Consider the following 22,447-nt stretch of genomic DNA (forward strand, 5'->3'; position numbering starts at 1 on the left):
CGCTGCTATCCCCCAGCTGGAAAGGCAGGTAAGCGAGGTTCCCAGCTCGAACACACACACTCACACACACAGTATCAGGCCTCCCTGGCCAGTGTCAGGCCCGGTCAGATACTTGTAACGTTCACACACACACACACACAGACACACGCAGCCACAGTCATACAGACACACCAGGCACAGACGAACATAGACAGACGTTCGTCCGCACCATGCTGGAAAGTATGAAATTGATGCCCCTCGTCCCCCGGTCCACCACTCGGGACAGGCTGCCAGTCTGCTTGGACAGGTGGAATGCCAGGTCCAGGGTATGCAAATGAGAGAACACTTCACGTGCTACGCGGCGAATGGTGCCCTGGGATACCTGTGTGCGCGAGGGCGAGCGGGAGGGGTGGAAGAGGAACCACGAGCGAGCGGGAGGGGGGAAAGAGGAACCACTGACGACTGAAAAGCAGATACCAGACATATATGGGTACCAGTGGGGGGAGGGGTGTTGTTGACTAATTGGGGGCAGCAAAGTCCAGGAGCGGGAAAAACACGAACTGCCCTCTGGCGGGTCCAAAGTCGTAAACTGCTGCTGCTGCAGGATCGCGTAGGTGCGATGGGAAGTACGATGTGTACCGTAATGTTTACTAGAAAAAGGTGCTTGATTTTTAATAATTCAATATTAGATTAATTACTTAATTCTTCATTAAAGAAATGACTGAACGGTGAACATTGTGCCGAAATGACTGAACGGTGAACATTGTGCCGAGAAAAGGAAGCACTGAAAAGTGGAAGGAATGGTTGTGGTTGCGCGAGTGGAGGGAGGAGGAGGAGGAGACAAGGGCTGTAGGAAGGGGGGGGATATGACGAACCACTGACAACTGAAACAGGTACCAGACCAGGTAAATAGACTCATTGTCCTTAGAAGAAGATAAGTACCGCATCAGGAACACATATTTTTATTTACTGACCATTTTATCATTGGCTAGGAAGGGGGAGGGAGTGCAGCCCAAGCAATTCCCAATCCTACACCACCGCCACACGGGCCCCTGAACATGTCGCATGCGGTCGCATGCTCGGAAAGGAACGTAGGTCTCGTCGTCGTCTTAGGTTTCGCCTTCTTGCCCGTCATGCCGACCCGACACCCAACCCCCGACCCGACACCCGATCCCGGACTCCGCCCTTTTCCCCCACTGGGGCGTGGGAGCGCGGGACCGCAGTACCTTGGCAAATACAATATTACGCAGCTCATTACAAAACGCCATGCCGCCGCGTGCCGCCCCCCACCCCAACAACAGCGCAATGGGCCCCAGCGCCATGCCGTACACCGTCATCGCCGCCGGCGCTGCCGTGCCCGCCACCGCGGCCGTCAGCGCATCCACTGCCAACTTCAGAAATATGGGGACATTGATGTTCAGCAACTTGGCTGCCACCAGAAGACCGGTGGCTGTCACCACTCGGCGTCTGAACTCGGAATTGTCTGCGGCTCTCGTGCGGGACGCGTCCCAAATCAATATGAGATCAGAGGGTTGGGCGGGTTTCAGGGGAGGGCGAGATGCTATAGAAGCGAAGCAGCAAAGCCAAGAAAGCACCTGCGGACTTGACCCGTCCTAAGACGGAATGGGAATACAACTTATCATCATGTACTTGGATTTGGGTTATGCGTGGGGGTTTAATTTTTTTGTCTTTGTTGGAGGGGAGGCGGAAAAGGAATGCGGACGGTGGAGGAGAACGCGCCCAAAATCGACCCTGGAGGCAGGCAAGGTTTCGTGTGTGCTGCTTACGGTATAAGCTTATGGCTTTGATGTGGACCTGCGGTAAGGTGTAGTGATTAAGCAGGCAAACACAGTAATATTTCTTGTATATGTCTGTGTCTGTGTTGTGTTGTTGGGGACGGGCGGAAGCCTTCGCCTGACGGAAGTTTGGTGATTTGGGTGGGAGCAAATCAAGGAGATGCGGACGAGATGAAAAAAAGCGATTTGCTGTTATTATTGGGTCGAAGCAAATCGGTTGTGTGTTCGAAATAAAACTTTTTTTAAATAAAAAGTCGAAAGGAAAATTTAAAAGTCGCTGCTTTACCTTTAGGCCACAAGTAACCCATCAGGCGAGCTAAGATTTGCGCATCGGTGAGTCGCTCAGCCTCTGCATCAAGGGAGGTGGATTGCTGAAAAGACGACGAGGGGGACGAGGAGGAGGAGGAGGAGGAGCTGGCGGTGGATGTGGTTCCCAGCGGCGGCGGCGGAGCCGCCGACGCGCCTGTTGACCTACAAGCTTCCGGGCCCCCTGCTGCTGCTGCTGACGGCAAAGGTCCGTATAAAGGCAACGATGGCGATAACGAAGGCTGCGACGAAGCTGCTGCTGATGCAGCTGCTGACGCTGCTACTGTTGCGAGTGCTGTGTGCACGGAGGACGGTGAAGAGGGAGAGGCCCTACCGTCCGCACCGTCCCGGGTCCCGGACTCGTCTGAGCCCGTAGCCACGCCTCGAGATAGCCTGGACAGGACACCCGGCTCACCCGCGTGCCGGTGCAGGTAGGGTTTATGCTGTTGATGATGACGATGATGATGATACCGTTCCTGGAAGGAATTGCGGTCGTCGTGGTCGTGGTTGAGGTGATGATGCTTGCGTTTCGCAAGGAAAACGTGGTGGCGATAACGCTGGTGGCGGATGCTGCCAAGGGAGCTCGTGAAGTCGGTGCCGGCCGTCGGCAACAAGGCTGGGAGCAGCGCGCAGGCTGCGGGTCCCGGTTCGGAAAGGGAAGACAGGACGGGCCGCGGTAATACGCTGCCGCCGCTTCTGACGGAATCGCTGGCAGTCGCAGTCGCAGTGGCTGTGGCAATGGTAGGCCTGTGGTAGCCGAATCCGCAGCCTCCAAAGGTGCCAGGATTAGGAGAGATAACGGCGCTGGCAATGGTACCGGTACTGGTGCAGGTGCAGGTACTGCTGAATTTCGAAGCACTGCTGCTGCGCGTGCTGCTGCTAGAGGCGTCGACACCTCCCTTATCCGCCAGCTGGGGTGTGGATAGGGCCCTTGCGAAGCCCACAACGCGCGAGCATCCGCCATCTAGGCGAAGTGAGTTAGAACAACCGCGAGCTGTATCGGCGCCGAGCGCTGGAACCGTATCACCTGAGGCTGACGTATCAGGCGGTGCTGGAGCCGTGGCAATCGATGATGCAGCTGTAGATGCTACGGGCACGAGGGGGAAGCTGGCTGCCTGTGGATTCGCCGCGTAGAAGTGTGGGCGGGGGAGTGGGGGGAGAGGGGGGCATACGGGGGTGTAGATGTCGCGTTGTTCAGGGAAACGCCGCCAAGGCCAGAGGGAGTGAGGGGCCGGGGAGCGGGAAAAAAGGGGAGCAGGGATTTGGGTTCTTGGATACAGCAAAGAGAGACAAGTGTAGAGTGGGCGGAAGGAGGCTAGAGTAGGAAGGTGCTGCAGGGCGATGGGGCAGGGTGGCCGTTGCGCGCCTTTGGTCTTGTAACCGCGTCCCTGGTTTTGCGGTGACGGCGTGGGCTTAGCGCGTGAAGATGCGTGCAACCACCCAACCACAGCAGGTGCTGGCCGTGTGGAAGCACTGCCAGCGTCCGAAGGGAAGGAGTTCGCAGTCGCACGCGATCGAGTTTGGAGTCTGTGGTAGCGCAAAGATGCGTTGTACCCTAGGTGTTGTGACCCGACACAAAACCTATTGCCCTAGGCGTTGCGCCTTATGAATGCGCTACAAGCCTGGTTGCTCGCTTGGCGGCCGCAAGTTTGAGCCCACCTGGATCACACATGGAAACAGCATGATAGGCAGTTCACCGTGCCTCATCCCGGCCTGAAGGACGGCCGCCATACGGCTGACCGACATGTTTGTGCTACGCATCGTGCAATTAAACCAGAAATAGAAGTAGAGTGAATAGATTACATTTCGGACACTTGAACATGTTCCATGGTTAAGGAGGGACACCTCCTGCCTGAGAAGGTCTGCCTTGGGGCAACCTACGCAAGGCAGGAAGACATAATTATTACAGTACACAGGAAGATTGGCAAAGGACATGGAGCGTGAGCGTAGACAGTTCAGAACCAAAAGGACCTGGATTGCCCTGGATTGGGAAGCAACGAACTTCCGTTCAACCAACTTCCTGCGGGACTTGCGAACATCAGTCTCATTCAATCCGCATGTCACATTTTTTCTTCACATACTCAATTATATTCTTCATATTTCCACTGTGATTAGGCTGATACTTTGTGGGTATTCAGCGGACTAATTGTCCGTGTACCTGCGTTTTCGCAGCAACCCTACAGCAGATATCCAGGCAAGGATGATCCTGACAAAGCTCCAGTATGCTTTGGGGGCCCCTTGCCGCTCCGGCCGCACTCAGCGGGTGGTGGCTCCAGTTCGCCCTCTTTGTGGTGTTCGCTGTGTAGCACCACGGAGGCTTTTGGGCCGCGCTATCGTAAGTTAAACTCCTTCCAATTCAACCCGGATTGCTACGTATGATTTGGCAAGGGTGAACACCAGTGAAATTGTTGCAGCCCTCACGCATGTCCGGCGGCGCGACACAACTATTTCGTTTGCTAGCTATACCTTATTTTTGTTATAACGTGCGCCTTTGGAAAGGTTTCATTTATCGCATTTGGACATTAAGCCCAAGGGGGAACCGTTGAGAGTTACGCCGACTTGAAACGAAGTTGCTTTGCACATACCAAATTTGTCCAGTAAGCGATGGTAGCATTATGGCTGTCAATTGCAGGCTACGGACATGGACACAAGCTTCAGCTCTTTGCTCGACGATGAAGACGAGCTCTTGGACGAAGATGAGGCCGCTTTGTCAGGGCAAGAGAAGGAGATCGACGAGACCTTGCTGGTACGCTGAGTATTATGTCATGGGGAACAACAGTCCCACCGTGTGCTTTTGAGTATGTTTCCCTAAACACTTCCCTAAACGGCACTTGCACGTGACGTTGACCGCTTCCCAACCGTGCGTACGTGCGCAGATTGCCAACCTGGGGCTCTGTACGGAGACTATGGATGCGCTTGCGGCTCGTGGCATTTATAGCCTCTTTCCGGTACAGGCGCAGGTGCGTTTTCGTAATGAGGTTGGCGGCTGGCAGGCAGGACGGCACTTTGGGTGCCGGTGGTGCGAGTCGCGAGGGACACCCAGTTGGCCGTTCATGCATTTCGCAGTCATTTCGTGAAGTTCGCAAGTGTTTCCCCAAGCCGCGGCCCTGAGCTTCGATGACTCCGCTGCCATCCCTTGCCGGGTCTCTGTCGCCCCCGCTCACTTACCGTTGTGTTCCAGGTGTTCGAGCCAATCATGAACGGTCGTGATGTGGTTTGCCGCGCCAAGACTGGTTCGGGCAAGACCCTCGCTTTCGCTCTGCCTGTTGTTGAGAACTTGCTTGAGGTAAGCCCAGATCACCAACGCATGCCAGCCCTGAAATATTAGCTGAATGTCTCATGGTATGCCACACCCGTGTATTGTTATCGCTTGTCCTGTGCCACGTTCTTCTCGCAACGCCATATGTTCCTGCTCGACGTCATCACTGTTTCTCCTGCATTGTCCCGCATGCATATCGATACCCGAGAGAGAGACATCGGCACTGCCTAGCCCCATCAAACTAAAGCCATCTCGCCATCACGCGTCCTTACTCGGTCCCGCAGGAAAATGGCAAGTCCCGTCCCCGCAAGGGCCGCGCGCCTCGGTGCCTGGTGCTGGCCCCCACCCGTGAGCTGGCCAACCAGGTGTCCCGTGAGTTCGAGTCAGTTTGCCCCAACCTCAAGGTCGACTCCTTCTACGGCGGTGTTTCCATCTCGCCGCAGGTGAGGAAGGTTGTTGGCAAAGGCCCAGTGCGGAAAAGTGGGTCGGGTCGGTGTTGCATACGACAGCCGGGGTTGCTGCACAGGAAAGTAAGGTGTTCCTACATCCGTGAGGGTCTGTTATGAAACGAAATATAAAGGGAGTCTCTTGTCGTAGTGGGCGCCGGCTTGTAGCTTGGGTTAGTCTTCCAGACTACTTTCACAGATCAGGGCCCGCGGACAAGTGCGCGCACCGGAACACAGTTCAAGAGGCATCCCAAAGGGCTTGGGTGCCTATCGTCACTGCTACTTTTAATGCCATTCCCCGTCTCTCATCACTTGAACTCACGGCATCCGCCTCGAATTGCCGTGCCCCGAAAACCTGTGCTCGTGTCAAAATTTAGATCCGGTCCTTGGAGAACGGTGTGGACGTGGTGGTCGGCACACCGGGCCGCATCATTGACCTGCTGGAGCGTGGCTGCTTGAAGCTGGATAACGTAAGTAACGGGTATAGGGTCATGAAGGCTATTATGCACTAGCGCACTAGGCTGGTCGGGGCAAATGGCCGCCGGGGCAAGCATGTGGGACGCTAGCGTAAGAGCCGAAGGCACCTTAGGACACGGTAAAGCCTGGTTGTGTTGTTTTCTGGTTTCTGGATGTATCATGGAAAGAGGGGGGCCCAAATGTTGGCTATAGTTCTTACGAGGGTGGAGCCGATGTACGACCTGTGTTGCACTACTGACTCATAGCACTTCACTCCTTCGCTCAGCGGTGCGTGTAGCATGCAGCCCGTGTCTTGCTTTGCATCAACGCAAAGCGCACAGCAAGGACAACAGTGTAGCTCGTTGGCCCTGGCGCATCGTTCGCGTCTTTAAACTTCCTAATACCTCACGAAATGCCTTGGCGCCAACATGTATGCGGGCACCTGCAACTTTTGAGCCCGACGTAATATCATGTTCTCGTCTGGTCGCAGATTCGTTACGCGGTGCTGGATGAGGCCGATCAGATGTTGGATATGGGTTTCGAGCAGGACATGGAGCGCATCCTGGGGGCCATTCCCGAGGGCAAGGAGCGCCAGACGCTGCTCTTTTCGGCAACGCTACCCAAATGGGTTAAATCCGTGGCCAAGAGGTACGTTCGGATCGGTGGTGATGCCCAGGGGATGGTCGCAGCTCTCAACTTAGGGTCACTTTGGATGGGATGGCGGAATGGAAGGAGGGATGTTGTGCATTTGCTTTCTGAAGGTGGATTGTGGTCGTGCGTAATTCTAAAAATAGGGATTTTGAGGTGTTGAATGGAAGCGGGAAGCGGAGCGGTAAAATATCCAGGAAGGGCCCCTAGGACATCGCCCCCGGCATGTTTGTAGGATGCTAGTGCAGGCATATTGCACCTGCATAAAATTGTGCCTGCATAAATCGTTATCCGAAATCCCCAGCTGCTGCGTCTTCAAAATTGCGAGGTCGTGAACCGCTGCTGCTGCTGCTGCTGCAGGTACCAGAACAACCCGTTGACCATTGACCTGGTGGGCGAGGAGAACACTGGCAAGTTGGCGGACACCATCCGGCTCCTGGTGCAGCAGGTAAGCGGGAAATGGAGCGATGGCCCAATAGGGATTGGGGGGAAAGAGTTCTATCTAGGGGATTCCGGATACCTAGCCTGTTCACGACCCCGGAGTTACTTTTCTATTCCTTCTAGGCCAGGAGGTGAATTTACTTCCAGACGGACTGTCGCGACACACGTTGGCAGTGTACGCGTTCTGGAGTTTTAGGACCAGTCCTCAGATTATCTATCTGCACTATCGGGGGAGGGACCTGTTACAGCGGTGTACGATACGCATGCTGCAACCTCCCGTTGGCCTGATTTGTCGTGCACTCGAGTAGATGACGTTTGGCCTGGGGCTGCTCAATGTGTTGAGCGAGATTTCTTGACTTAAGTGCTGCAGTTGCACTCACGGTTGCCATCTTTTACTGCTGTTACCTTCCTTGCTTTCGCAGGTGGACGGTGCGCAGAAGATGTCGGCGCTGCAGGGCCTGCTGGCAATGTACGGCAACACTGCGGGTGGCGGCAAGGCCATCATCTTCGTCAACACCAAGGCCAAGGCTGACGAGGTCAACATGGCCGTCAACGAGTTTGCGAGCTGCGATGCGCTGCACGGCGACATCAGCCAGGCGCAGCGTGAAAAGGTGCGCGGTGCGAGCAGACGCAGCGGACTGGTATTGGGTCGGTGTGCCGCCGTGCACCGTGCAACGGCTAAACCCAGGCTGGCGCCTTGTAGACCGATATATCTGATGGGAGACATGCGTATTACACCGTTTCCGAGTCCCGTCCTGACGCATGCTATCCCTATATCCCACCTCCAGGCTCTTGCTCTCTTCCGCGACGGCAAGTACAACTGCCTTGTGGCAACCGATGTGGCAGCTCGTGGGCTGGACATCCCCTCTGTCGATTTGGTGGCGCACTTTGATTTGCCTCAGGTGGGTTCGTAGCCATGCCACCTCTCAAATTGCTGGGAAATAGCTTATGAAATAGCCGCCAAGGAATTGCCCGGCTGCTGGGATTTTTCCGCGTCCTAGTGATGGGTGGGTTTTCGTACGCAGGGCGTCGGCGTCAGACACGTCCTGGCGTCTCCTCACTTTTCCTCCTCACTTCACCCCGCTTACGTTACCTACGCCGCACGCAGGACAACGAGGCTTTCCTTCACCGTTCCGGCCGCACTGGGCGCGCCGGCAAGACGGGGACTGCTGTGGTGCTCTTTACTGAGCGTGAGGCCCGGTCGTTGGCTCTCATCCTGCGCGCCACCAAGGTCACCAATGCGGAGCTGGTGGGGGCGCCCGACCCGGGAGATGTCATGCGCACGGCTTCTCGCTCAGTGCTGGGCAAGTTAGACAAGGTAACTGCGGGGAAAAGGTCGCGCTGCTGTTGCTGTTGTGTGTTGTGGCTTCGTGTCGGAGGATGTGAGGGCACATGGAACCCGCTTGGCGAAGAGGGGATCTAAGTCGTGAAAGGGAGAGTGAAAGCAAAAGGTAGAGAAAGGGAGCCAGTCCGGGAAAGGAGGGGAAGGAGGAGTGTGTCACCGCGCTGCAGTATTTGTATAGATGCAAGCAAAGGCATACCGGTGCGAATTGGTATGCCCTTGCTAACAACTCACATTTTAGCTCGGTTTGTTCCGAAACGCAGGAAATACCCTGCTAGCACATATACCTTGCTAGCATGATGTTTTTGGACGGTCTCAACAATAACAAACGCACGCGAACTGTAGGTGGACAGCGGCGTGGTGGACTTCTTCGTGCCGGCCGCTGAGCGGTTGCTGTCCTCGGAGCAGCCATCCCGCGTGCTGGCTGCTGCCCTGGCGGCCATGGCAGGCTTCCGACAGGTGCCACAGCCACGCTCGCTGCTCACGTACGAGATAGGCTTCGTCACCTTGCGCCTACTGACCAACCGAGGTGTGTGCGAAACGTTTTAAGGGGGCCGCGGACGAGGCCCATGGTGACGAGGCGCATGATCCGCTTGCAACTTTGGACCGAGTATGGGCCTTGGACATCCCCACCCCCTTCTCGGGGCCACGTGCCGCGTGGCCCCCACCATGTGCCAAGAATGTGGCAGGGAGACGAATGTTTGGGCTCTGCGGTGGAATGGTGGAATCAGGAGTTTGGAGGAAACCATTGCATGGGGGTTGGACCAGAGCACTTGTGGTGCGTGGTGGTGGTATGGTAGGACTGCGCAGAAACGAACACCAGCGTGTGCACCTCTTGATGCATTCCATTCGGTATTAAGCCCCCGGCGCACTGCTTGCGCGGTTCCTGTCCTGTCCAACCATCCCCGCCCAACGGACATGGTATGAACTGGCAGGTAGGCAGTTCCGTCTGGTAGCCATGCCGCCGTCCGATGTATGCTGCTGAACTTCCGACGAAGCTGCTTCCTAATGGCATTGCAGGCATGGTCGTCGATGGCGTCCGCTCCCTCAGTGTTGCGCTGCGGCAGCTGACCAGCGTCGCGCCAGCCGCAGCGCAGCGCAGCCTGGCGGATTTGGACCGGCTGGTGGGCCGTATCCGGGCGGTGGAGGGACAGCCAGGCGAGCCGGAGGCCGGGCTGTCGGGTCTGGCGTTCGATGTGCCCACGGAGCTCGCGGAGGTGAGGACGTTGGAGAGCACCTGAGGAGGTTACGGAAGGAGGATTGCAACCTCCAGACCGGCTGCAGTTGCACCAAAAGTGGAGTGGAGTGGAGTGGAGCTAGCCTCGGGTTATCCAGGGAGGATATTGCGAGCACTGACCTGTTCAATCAACTTGGAACGTGCACAATAGATTTGCATCTGACTCCTGCGCTAACGAGTCCTGTTTTTTCCTGCGACGCTTCACGTTTCTCTTCCCTCTGCTTGCCTCTTGAACGGCTTCTGCAGCAATTGTTGACGCATTGCGCCGCGGTGGCGAGCCAGCGGGGGTGGGTCTTGGACAAGCCCAAGTCTATCGCCCTGGAGGTCGAGACGCTGATGGCCAGCAGGGCCGGCGGCTCGCGCTCCAGCGGTGGCGGAGGCCGCATGGACCGCTATGGGGGCCGGTCTGATCCAAGGGGCGGTGGCGATCGATGGAGCTATGGAGGCAGGGATGACAGAGGGTCGCGCAGCAGGGATGGCGGGGCATATGGCAGTCGTGACGGCGGGGCTGGGCGTAGCTACGATCGGTCAGATCGCGGCGGGTATGGTAAGTCGGATCGCGGTGGCTATGGAGGTGATCGCTACGGCGATCGTGGAGCACGTCGTGGTAGCGACCGTAGCGCCGGCAGCAACAGTTACGATGATTGGTCCAAGGGCTCAGCGCCGGGTCGGTCTTCGCGAGCTGGCGGTCGCGGCGGGTGGTCAGAATCGACGGACGGTGATGGTGGCAGCTACCGCAGTGGTGGCAGCCGCAGCGGGGTGAGGGCTGGACGTGGAGCGGCGGAGAAAGGCCGGCGATTGGACGACCCGGCTAGCGGGGACAGCTGGGGCCAGTGGTGAAGGTCCTAAGGACTGAGAACTGACACGACGTTGTTTTGGCTGTATGCTCTTTTGCGCCGGGTTTGGATAACATTTTTTGTCATATCACGACTTCAGAAAAGTACCGATCGGTGGATGCAGATCCCGTGATATGCCCGGGATGTTACAGTTATCCCCTCTCTAGCTGTAGAGTGCGCCCTCGACCAACCAGTGGCCGCGGGGCCTCCCACCTCCCGCTCAGAACGCACCGCTTCAGCTGAAATTGGAACTCAGGTCGGAACCGAGACATCGTCTCGGTACCAAATGTTATGTCACGACTTCAGGAAAGTACCGATCGGTGGATGCACATCCCGTGATGAGCTCAGGACACTACATTTTTATGCGGTTAACGAAAGTTTAAGGTGATGGTGCGGTGTGCGTGATAGCGATCTTGACCATGCTGGCAACCTGACTTTGCCTGAGTTGATTGTGCACGGCATGCGTGTTGCTCTTGACGGTGAACGCAGCATGATGGAGGGTAAATGGCGAGTTGATTCGAGGTGAGCCTAGGACAAGAGGGTAGCAGTGAGAGAGCTGCGGCAAAGGGGGTTCGCAACTGGGGAGTGAAGCAACTCGACACAGCGGCAGGAGGTGAACGTTACAATCGTGGTGGCCAGGAATGGTGCACACCACACTTTGCAAAGAGGTTGCGAGTCGCACACTGACATACGATGTGAAGGGGGTTGTGTGCAAGAGGTGAGCTAAGAGTGTGTGAGCATATGGCTTCAGAGCAGTTAGACAGACGGCGGCATCAGCTGCTGTGTGCAGGGCAGTGGCATGTATTGGCTGTTGCCGGCTTAGAGGCGAATGATTTGTTTAACGCTTACTTTTGGTTGCTGTGAGTACTTTATTTGGCTTTGTGCTGCTCAGGGTTTGTGAGGTGGAGAAGTGGAGCGTCGCAAATACTGAGCCATAGATCCTGGTAAAACTCAACAAGGTTTCAGTAGAGCGGGTGTGGAATGCAACGTTACTGCGCCACCTTAGCGGCACCGTGGGGGGACTTTGCTGTTTTGTTTTGCGTGAGGGTGGAACGGGAGATACACTGACCATCAGCATGTGGCGAAAAGGCCTTTGTGCGCCGTTTTGCTTTCATAGATAATATGTGATAGGGAGGGGAGGATGCAGGCCGGAGTGCGTGCATTATTTGGTAACTTGCGGTGGCAGCCCTGAAATTCCTAAGATGCCGTCCTTTCCCTAAGCAGTTTTCCCAATGCAGTTCTTGCATTGTATGGAATATAGGCGGTTACGGATGTCGCGAATAGGGTGTTCTGTGTTACTGTCTCCCTTAACTGGTTCTGGTGGCGGAGGATTGGCTGACCCGATGGTGCTGAACGATGCGATTTGGACGATTTGTTGGCGAGAATTGCACCGCTGCCAAGGGCCTTACACAGCAGGAAGAGCAAACAGCCAAGCCTATCAGTGGCCGCGCGGCCTAACCGGCCAGCAGGCCGCCCGTAGCCACGGGGGCCGCGCGGCCGACCGCGGCGCGACACACCAGACAGCCAACAGCCCGGAACACACCGCGAAAGGGCGCCAGCGCCCAACACCAAAAACCAAAACAAAGCTAACCTGAGAACAGAAGCACTGCAGCACCCGCGCGCCCAAAGACCTTAGCACCAGACAAAGCCCGGCCGACCAGAAATGACCAGGCACCAACCCCAAGAGGTGTACCCCCTCATCCCGGATGCGGGCGCCTCGGCCCGCCCCCTGAACCACCCCCCTCCCGCGCGCGTGCTGCCTCCGTCTGCCACCATGCTGAGGGGGGGGGGAGGGCGCCTCTCAGGAGCCCGCCGACGCCAGGCCGAGCCAATCAGTGCTGCATCTGGGGCAAGACTGGGGATAGCGGAGAAAGGGAAGCAAGGGGCTGACAGGGACAGGGCGGGCGTGGGGCAAGTACAGCCTGTCACACTGACTATTGGACAAGGCTGTATGCTCTTCTGCGTGAAGGCAGAATGACTTCACCAGGAGAGCAGCGAGAATTAAGTCGCCACTGCGAACCAGTTGTACGACAGTACCACAGAACCAGCCTTAGAAGCTCCGGTCGCTTCGCTCCGTCGCGTCTAAGCCAACAATTCTGTGTTACTGTCTCCCTTAACTGGTTCTGGTGGCGGAGGATTGGCTGACCCGATGGTGCTGAACGATGCGATTTGGACGATTTGTTGGCGAGAATTGCACCGCTGCCAAGGGCCTTACACAGCAGACCGAAGAGACATTTGCTCACTGGCGAGGCCCAGGCTGCGGGAGACGGAGAGTTTCGCCTCCCCGTCGCGCCGCGTGTAGTACTGTACCACGGCGTCGCTGCGCCACCGGCCGTGCACTTTGCGCAGGTCCGCAGGCACACCGCGGTCGGCGGCAGTGCTGTTTCCTCCTATGCGCATGGAATGCGCGGTGATGCGGCGGGTGATCCCTGCTGCCTGCAGAGTCTTGTTGAGCCGGTGGCAGAAGGCAGGGTACGACAGGGAGTGGATTGGCTGGGCCACCGTGCCTGTCAGGGGGCCTGACAAGTACCCCCCGGCCCTGTTCCACTGGACCGGCCACAAAAGGGGCCCGACGTCCTCGTCCGGCGTGTCTGGGCGGCGTTTGTACCCTCCTAAGGTGAGGAGGCGCTCCGTCAGGCCCACGGGGCACGCGGCACCGCCGACACGGGCGATGGGGACCCAGTGACCCCGTCTCTGCTGATCGGTCTTGGAACGAGGGATGAAAACATCCATCCCAGTCGCCGTGATAACCAGAAGGTCCTCGTGAACGCTTATCTCCGCAGCGTCGTCGAACCGAAAGAACCCCGCGAACATGACCACGACGGCTGTAACGGTCATCAGCTGGTCAAGGAGCGGCTCCGGCCCACCGACCAGCCGGGCCAGCGCCGTGACGTCCGCCGGCTCCAGGGTGTCGCGTTCCAGCTTACGGCCTTGGAGTTGCTTTTCGGCGAGGTCGCGGACGATGCTGCAGGCAGGGTGCTCTGTAGGGGGCGCTCTGCTGGCTAGGCGGAAATAGGAGCTGATTGCTGCACTCGCTGTACGAACCCGTCCAGGCCCCACCTTATCTTCCTTGGACGAGTTCAGCAGGGAGAGCAGATAGAGTGCCACCACCTCACCCGGGGTGTCGTAGATGCTTCCGGGCAGTCGCCTGGCCACCCACCACTCGCGGAAAGGGTTCCAAGACCGCGCGTAATCATTGGACGTCCGCGGGGCGAGTGTCTGACCGGCCACTTGGGCAAACTGAGTCGCCAAGGTGGAGAGCTCCGCGTCCGCCTCCGCGCCAAGAGCGACCAAAAGAGCCTCAGCCCGGGCATCTAAGTCTGTGCGAGGGGCGCGATCGGATCAGCGGGGACACGGATACGGTTGATGTTAGAGGCCGAGAAGTCGACCAGAAGGGCCAAGGTGGACCAGCGGGAAGCGCCTTTGGGCAGGGGGGCCCCCGAAGTGCGGGCCAGGAAGACATCCACGGCCCGGCCGAGCAAGCGAACTCCACTCACGAAAGGTTTGAACCAAACCCCGTCGTCTGTGATAAAAGGCCACCAGTCGCGAGTAGGCCAGAAAGGCGCGACAAGGCAAAGCCGGGACTGGCAGGCCTCGGCGTGCTGCAGTACCCTGAGGAGGAGGTGAAATGGCGGGTTCGCCCAGCACCTGCGCCCCCATGAGAACCTGAAAGCATCGACTCCGGACGTCGTAGGGGTGAAATAGCGGGAATAGTACGCGGGGAGCTGGAAAGTCGCGTGGGACGCAAATAGGTCGATGTCGAAGGGGCCCCAGGTGTCTTGAAGCCTGCGGAATATGCTGGGCTTCAGCATCCAGTCGTCAGGGTCTTGCAGTTTCGAAAGCGCATCGGCGAGCTGGTTCTGGCCGCGGGGTCGCCACTCCGCTTGCAAGCGGATATCCTGCTCAAAACAAAAGCTGTGCAGCTCGCAGGCGACCTTGTGGGAGTTGTCCGCTTTAGCGGAGCCCTTGTTGATGACATTCGCTGCATTAAGGTTGTCGGTGATGACCTTAACCGACTGACCAGATAAACCGGCTGGGCTATCGAAAGATTGAATCACGTTCAGAAAAGCATGGAGTTCCTGCGGGGTAGATCCCATAGCACTGGCGTCGGGCGTCCACTCGCCATGCGCTGGCGCTAACCGGCCATTGAGGATGGTCCAGGCCCCCCAACCTCCAAGGGACTCGGAGGATTTGCCTGCGGCGTCGCAAAAAAAAAAAAAAGAGGGAGTGCACCACGGACGGAAACCACAGGTGCCGTCGGCCGTTAAACCTATCAAAAGACGACTCCCAGAAGACAGCTCCTCCCGCGCGTCGTCAGAGAGGGGGAGATGGGTTTCCCAGGTCTGCCGAGTTTCAATGAGTTGACCGAGAGCTCGGGTGCGCAGCCGGGCCCAAGGTCCGAGGGCCCAAGACATGGCCAGGAGTTGGCCTTTAATGGATGCCAATAGGCGGGCGGTCGAGCGCCACGCCGTGAGCATGCTGCTGATCTGAGATAAGAGGCGGTCCCGCTTGTTGTCTGGCACGATAATACTCCGTCCTTGGTATCGATAAGCATGCCCAAATAACGAATGCGATGCTGCACGGCCCCCAGCATAGATTTCTCCTTGTTGACCAAGAACCCGAGCGACTCCAACTGAGCAACCACTTCGGCCCTACGCCGGACCAAGTTGTCGGCGTTTTGGTCTGCGTGAACCTGATCGTCTATGTAGCCCGAGCATCGCCAGCCGCGTTTGCGCCAGGGGCGCATGACCTCTCGCATGAGCTTCGTGAACGCCCAGCAAGCGGAAGCGAGGCCGAAAGGCAGTTGTGTGAAGACATAAAAGACCCCTCTCCAGCAGAAGCCGAGATATTCCCAGAACCTGGGATCGATATCGAGGTGATGATAGCCGCTTTTAAGGTCCAAAGTAAAAAGATAATCGCCTGGGAGTAGCCAACCAGGAACCGCCTTCAGGTCTTCATAGCGGAAGGAAGGGACGTGCAAGTAATCGTTTACCGGCCTGCCGTCCCAAATAAGCCGGAGCTTAGTTGCCTGCTGCACAACCCCCAACGGGCAAACCACACGGGGCTGCGACGGCCAAACACGGGCCGTGCCCGACGCCACTAGATCTGCTACGGCTTGTCCACGAACGCGGCGTTGGCGGTTGCCGAAGCATGATTGCGGCCAGAGTGCTGCGGGGGGGAGGGCTGGAGACCCAACGAAGTGGGAAACCCGACGTTATCCACGAGATGACCAGCGCGTTCACAACCCAAGCCTTCCAAGCGCCTTTCTTGCTCGAGAGGTGTCCCCTCATCTGGGGCGGCACGAGAGGCGGACCCGCTACTAGAGACGACCGAGATCCCAAGGTGTTGTCGAAAGTAGAACTAGAAAACTCCCCTTTATCTTCCCAGAATTCACCTGGGGACTCAACCTTCACACCTTCTGGTGCCACCGCGGGGCGGGCTGGTTGTTTCCGATGCGTGGCCAGACTTGCCGGAACTGGTGCGGAGTCCAGGTTTGGCCGACGGGCAGGAACGGGGCCCGGTGCGGGCCGTTTGGGGGCTGGCAAATCTTCGGGGGCTGCGGTAGGTGGGCCGCGCGGCTGACCTAAGAGACGCTGCCCTTTGAATTGGCTGGCGTTGCGACTGACGGACAGCTGGACGTTTTCCGCAAGGCCCGGACTCGAGAGGGCCTCCACCCCTAGCTTGGACAGGAAGGCAATAGCATCGTCGTGCGAGAACGAATCCATGGATCCTCAGGCTGGAGATTACTGGCGGCTATGAAGGCCTGCAGCGAGCACCGGACAGACTGTTGGAGACACGGGCGAGGCGAGAAGTGGAGCAACGTTTAAAGAGTAAGACCGGCAAAAGACGGGTCCCCCAGCCGGCCGGCTGCCAAGGCGACTTGAGTGGCCACTTGGCCTGACGCGAAACATCCGAAAAAGGAAGAAACGGCAAACGCTGCCACAAAGTGAACCCGTGCGACGGTCTGTTCACAACCACAAAAAAACGAAAGCAATAAGAGGAACAAAGCGGGAAGGCAAAACAACGCGAGTAAAAAAGAAAGTCGTCAACGAAGCTTACAACTGCACTCGTGGGCGCCAATGACTTCGCACACGGGCGCCAACAACTGCGCACGCGGGCGCCAAAAACTGCGCACACGGGCGCCAACAACTGCGCACGCGGGCGCCAACAACTGCGCACGCGGGCGCCAAAAACTGCGCACACGGGCGCCAAAAACTGCGCACGCGGGCGCCAACAACTGCGCACACGGGCGCCAACAGCTGCGCACGCGGGCGCCAACAACTGCGCACGCGGGCGCCAAAAAAAAAAAAACTGCGCACACGGGCGCCGACTATCGCGCACACGTGCGCCTCAATCGCACGCGCGGGTGCCCAAATCGATGTTCGCTGGCAACCTCATCGTAACCAGAAAAGGAAAAATCCTGTGCACGCTGCACTGTCCGGCAGTGGTCATTGAAGGGAGCGGCACACGGGCCAAGAAAAAAGGACAGGCAAACTGGCCCCACTCTACTGTGCCAGAGTCTGAAAACCACTACTTGCCGCTGCGGCCTTCCTTGCGGCTATTGCCATTGCGATCGCTGCGATCAAAGCGCTCTGCATCGCGACCTCCGCCGTACTCGTGACCTCCGCGCTGGCCGCCACCCCTTTGGTTGCTGCCGCGCGATGCGCCACCGCTGCCTCCGCCGCCGGAGCCTCCGGCGCCGCGAGAATGGCTGCCGCCATGACTGCCAGGCGTGGAGGCGCTTGCCGTCCGCAGGGCCCAGTCCCTCTGTTTACGCACGAGGGCCTCCGCTTTCTCGCCTTTTGGAATCCGTGTGCCGATGATGTTATTAAAACAGTGATCCGCGGCTGTCAGGCCTATGCGGGGCTCTGAGGCTAGCTGGTGCGTCACCTCTATACCGATCTCGGCGCGAAGCTGGAGCCGGTCTGTCCACTCAGCGGCCTTCTCGTAGCAGCCGGCATCAAGGTAGCTGCGAATGAGCTGAAGACCGAGATGAAAGCCTGCGAATGCTTGCAGGCGGTGACCGATTACATCTCTCGGTACCTTCTGCTCGTTAGCCATAACATCCGCGCGCAGCTCATCTGCCTGGAACGGTGGCTACAGTCTCAGTCGATGGCGCATTGTCATTAATAGTTGACATTTAAATGAACTAAGTAGGAATCGTAGGAACTCGAGCGATGTAGATCGGAACTTGAATTGGTAAGGCTTCAAGTACAGCCTGTCACACTGACTATTGGACAAGGCTGTATGCTCTTCTGCGTGAAGGCAGAATGACTTCACCAGGAGAGCAGCGAGAATTAAGTCGCCACTGCGAACCAGTTGTACGACAGTACCACAGAACCAGCCTTAGAAGCTCCGGTCGCTTCGCTCCGTCGCGTCTAAGCCAACAAAACTTGGCGGTGGCAAGAGCTTGTCAGCCGGTACTTGTTGGGCCACCGCGCATGGTGATTGCCCTTGCACGTTGTAGCATGCACCCCAAGTTCACCCAAATCCAGGACCTCCGTAACTGCCCTACGTTCGTACAATTCAAGAAATGCATTGGGAAAACTGCTTCCAATCCGCGCCATGCAAGGGGAGAGACGCACAGTTTCGGCACACAAAGGGCTTTTCACCACGTGCAGTTAGTCAGCCCATCTACCCTCACACAACACAGCAAGTTAAGGTGGCACAGTCACGTTGCCTTTCACACCGCTGTACTGAAACCTTGTTGAATTTTACCAGGAACTATACCCATCCTCTCCGGAATACCCTCCAAGCCAAACAGAGCAATTCGTAACAGCATGCTCGATGGCACTGCGCCTTTGCAGTATTTGCGACGCTACACTCTCCGTTCGCAAACTCTGAGCAGCGAAAACGGAAGTATTATGCAAATCATTCGCCTCTAAGCCGGCAGTAGTCAATACATGCCACTGCCCTGCACACAGCAGCTATGATACCGTCGCATATGTGCGTGGTGTGCTACACGTAGAGTCGCGGGGTCGCCGAGTACACTCGTTGTGGTGGGGTTATTGGAGTGCAACGCGACAATTGTCACTATGCAAAGATTTTCGGAGGTTCGTCTGTTCAGGACATAGTATGGAATATGTTCGTGTTCTCTGGGATGGCAAGCGGTGAGCTGTATGCAATCCGGCCTGGACACACGATGGCCGCCCATATGGGGCCTTGTGATGTAGTCTGTGAAGTTTGGGCTCGCCATTTGCGCATCTTTTCGATGGAGGCGGCGCTCCTTTCATGAGCAGAGAATTCGGAAAAGGTTGCGGAAGTTCATGAAACCCTTAAGAAGGTTGCATGCGTTCCGGAAGATCGGTGTTGCGGTCCCTTACTGTAAAGACCCTGTTGTGTAGCTGGAAAACGGCAGCTAATCATGCCTTAACGTTTCACAGACTACGAGGCTCGTTTAGAGCTTTTCCATGCTCCCAAGGAACCTATCAGTAGTCAGCATAGCGCGGTGGGATGGCATGGCGAGATTTGATGTCCGCCGGTGCAATACACGACACGCTTCCTAATTGTAAACCAGTCCCACCGCTCTAGTTATACGACTAAATGTTTCATGATAGTGGTCACGTGTGCATTTTATACGTGAACTGCCAAGTTATGCTTGTTGTTCAGAAGAAGGCCAGCCTTTGTCATCCAACGATAAGAACATGTTAAAATTAAAAACGTATCCTGCGCAAACAAGCAGTGCGCCTTGACGGCTGGAGCGTGACGTTGGGATTCCCAGTAAGGCAAATCGATGCTTAAGACTGAGTTATAAAAAGGATTCCCAGTAAGGCAAATCGATGCTTAAGACTGACTTATAAAAGGTGCGCCTTGCTATATTATGCAAAGCCAATATTCGTCGCCCCCTGCTTGGTTGGCTGGCAGGGACGCGGCCGCGGCCTGGACGAGCTCACTTTCCGTACTGTTCAGTCGTACAAAATGTTACCGTGTACTATCCAAGAAACCGATAGCTAGCCATCGTTTATAACTTTTATTGTCCCACAGTAATTACAAGATACTTTGACATATCCCAGAACTCGAGCACGGATTAGAAGTCCCTATTGCATCGGCTTTCTTCTAACTGTGCCTTTTGGGTAGCCAAGGAGGGCAAGAACGAACCGCCATGCAACGTCTGTCAACTGACGAGTTGTCCTCTTCATCGTTCACCAGCTCGGTGAGCATCTTTGGGAGGGTTGTCTTGTTGCTTTTCAGGTTCCTTAGTTACCGCGCTCATATGTATTCTGCGGGTTAGAAGAATGTTTGTGCTGCGGTCTGGATTTGTTGCTTGTTGTGGGTCGGCCCAGGTGTGAGTTTGTCAATTGCACGTTCCAGCAAGGTTCACCGACTCTTGGCCTCAGCGCCTACTATTTGCCCATTATCGGGAAAAAATCCATATTAGTTTGCTTGCTTACGACACGTTACTCTTTAATGAAAGCCTTCTTCCTGGTAACTGAGATACGTATGCGCCCTTCTGGAACCATAGGATATGGACATGGATATAGCCCGCCAAGAGGAGCTTCTGATTGAAAAGTATGGGGGGCTTCAGCTAAAGCAACGCGCACTGCTGGGAAAGGTGAGGCGTGTAATGTTCCTTTTTGTTCAGTTGTCCTTCCGGTGACCGCTGGCTTTGCTGAAAAGCTTTGTTTCGCTTCGTCATGCTTTTACGTAGAAGCCAATCCGCCGCTACTTCGACTCAGCGGACTGGTCCCTTCAAAAGCAGGGCAGATTGATACCTGACATGTTCCTGGGATTTAATGTAAGTTGAGACGCAAATTGCTTTTAAATAGTTCGGTTAGGACATGACAACCCTTGAGGCCTCTGCCCTTTCAGCGGTGGAGGTGTGACGGCATTCGCTCCTTCTCTTAAGGATTCTATTTCAGACGTACTCTTACACCATATCATGTTAGAGCGAATCCTCCTAGCGACAGCTGCAATGCGTGGTTGCGTCCCTTCGTCGCCCGGCCTCACGTCCTTCAGTTGGACAACCTGATGTTGCTAAGCATTGACCACCTGACGCTGTTGCATCCGTTGCAGTGCCCCATCGACCAACTGCCAGTTAAGTCCAAGCGCACTGTGCCAACTCAGCGCGGCCGGTCGCACCTGGACGTGGTTGGCTGGTCGGAGCCGGTTGCGGTGCCGGTCAATGCATCCAGGACAGTCCTGGATATCTAAGCGGAGCCGGAGCATCGTTGCGGAAGATTTGACCTCTGTATGATTCCTTCCTCGACGGGCGGATGCAACTGCTGCCATTGCTGATGGTGGAAGGTGTTTCACGGCCGCGGAAGGACTGAAGTGTGTCTTGACATTTAGGAAGGCATGTCCTGCTGCACAAGCGAATGAGCAGAGCACCAAGACACGTAGTGCGGCAACGCAGCTACGTTTGACGCAGTGGAACGGGAATCCTGCCAGGTGCATTGCCGGCTGAAACAGCTATGGCATAGGAAACGTAACGGTCTTGCGGGAAGGGCGGGTGGGCAGGTGCAAAATATTACAGCTCCGTGGCAGGGGATATGGTGTGACATGCCTCACACACACGCACAGATTGAATGGAGGCATGCGTTGAGGGAGGGGCATACGTATGTTGAGGACAGTGCCAAACCTTGCAGGTTGTGGGTAGCAGACCCACCGTCTAGGGCCCCGCTTACCGCGGCTGACAAAGCAAGCTCCCAACACGCATCGGTGATAGAAAGATGGCCAGGCTGTGACAAGGATTTATGATTTTCATTTGGACACCCGCCTGGAAGGGGCTTGCAGGGGGGCCGTGTGGGAAAGGTTGGTGGCGTGCAATTCACCGCTGCAGCCTCTGCCCAGCGTCTCTTTGAATCCGCTGCAGCCTCTGCCGCAGCTTTTCCCAGCGGTCCGCGTCTGCAATGCCCTGGTAACTGTGCGCACGTCATGAAACAGCAGCAGAATATGATCAGATGCTGCAGCGCACCCCAATCGCAAAAACAGGCCCCCAAATTAAAAAATTGAGAGGGTTTGGCACTGCGTAAGAGGACATTTTGATTGTGGACGCCGTGGGGCTGTATTGTGATGAAGGTAATGACAATGATGTTGATGGATGGTTGGGGATTAGTTTAGGGGTTTTGCATGGGGTTAAGCGATGTCGCCATATTTGGCAGGCAACGGGCAGGTGCGCCTATCTGTGGTGGCAGGAGGATGGCATTTTGCGCCGCGCCCAGATTTCTACCCTACTCGTTCCCAAGGAGCGGGTACACGCGTGCGAAGATGCAATGGATGCATGCACACATGCATGCGGCAAACATCGCGAGGGTAAGGCAATTAGGCAACGCGCTGAGGGTTTGATGGTAAGTTATTTTACGGCAGGGCGGCAGCAGGTAGCGTGTGTTGAGGAGTAGAGGCACGTGTTGTGCTGCATGTGCCTCTGGTCCGGAGGGAGGGTTGTTTCAGTGGGATGGCGGCGGCTACTGGTGGTCGGCCAAAGCTGTGATGGCTGATGATTTCTTTGCATTTTTCATGACCAGGGTTCTCTGTGCGCGAATGAAGGTGGTGGGTGCTTGACTATGCTCAGAAGCCTTCAGACAGACCACCATACATGCATGACCTTCAAGACGTTTGCATGTTTTCTTTCTGGTACGGAAGTATTGGGTGGGTTGTTAGCTCGTTGATTAGGTTACAGCCTTCGGCCGGCCCTGGGGGGAAGGCTGAGATATGGAGTACTGATGTACGGCTTATCGGGGAGGATTGGCATCGCCACAAT

At 56.5% G+C, this 22,447-nt stretch overlaps 4 protein-coding genes across 4 annotated transcripts; 2 read left to right on the forward strand and 2 right to left on the reverse strand.

The window, feature by feature from the left end:
• Positions 1-208: 208 nt before the first annotated feature.
• On the reverse strand, positions 209-3,827 carry VOLCADRAFT_95421 (uncharacterized protein; the record flags this gene model as incomplete). Its single annotated transcript, XM_002954599.1, has 5 exons — positions 209-361; positions 1,206-1,468; positions 2,062-2,124; positions 2,497-3,196; positions 3,741-3,827. Coding segments are annotated over 5 exons (1,266 nt in total), but the record flags the coding sequence as incomplete, so codon positions are not given.
• Positions 3,828-4,957: 1,130 nt separating this feature from the next.
• Positions 4,958-8,754, forward strand: VOLCADRAFT_82854 (uncharacterized protein; the record flags this gene model as incomplete). Its single annotated transcript, XM_002954536.1, has 9 exons — positions 4,958-5,041; positions 5,263-5,367; positions 5,625-5,783; positions 6,164-6,256; positions 6,733-6,890; positions 7,251-7,338; positions 7,754-7,942; positions 8,120-8,233; positions 8,440-8,754. The coding sequence occupies exons 1-9, from the start codon at positions 4,988-4,990 to the stop codon at positions 8,752-8,754; spliced, it is 1,275 nt and encodes a 424-aa protein (XP_002954582.1). The 5' UTR covers positions 4,958-4,987.
• A 3,824-nt stretch (positions 8,755-12,578) lies between these two features.
• On the reverse strand, positions 12,579-17,808 carry VOLCADRAFT_95423 (uncharacterized protein; the record flags this gene model as incomplete). Its single annotated transcript, XM_002954600.1, has 4 exons — positions 12,579-12,601; positions 12,990-14,066; positions 16,807-17,006; positions 17,282-17,808. The coding sequence occupies 4 exons, from the start codon at positions 17,806-17,808 to the stop codon at positions 12,579-12,581; spliced, it is 1,827 nt and encodes a 608-aa protein (XP_002954646.1).
• Positions 17,809-19,849: 2,041 nt separating this feature from the next.
• On the forward strand, positions 19,850-20,898 carry VOLCADRAFT_95424 (uncharacterized protein; the record flags this gene model as incomplete). Its single annotated transcript, XM_002954537.1, has 3 exons — positions 19,850-19,900; positions 20,210-20,299; positions 20,704-20,898. 3 exons carry the CDS (start codon positions 19,850-19,852, stop codon positions 20,896-20,898), a joined length of 336 nt encoding a protein of 111 aa, XP_002954583.1.
• Between the last annotated feature and the right edge of the window lie 1,549 nt (positions 20,899-22,447).

This window comes from Volvox carteri (genome assembly GCF_000143455.1).
Source record: "Volvox carteri f. nagariensis unplaced genomic scaffold VOLCAscaffold_44, whole genome shotgun sequence".
NCBI classification, from domain to species: Eukaryota; Viridiplantae; Chlorophyta; class Chlorophyceae; order Chlamydomonadales; family Volvocaceae; genus Volvox; species Volvox carteri.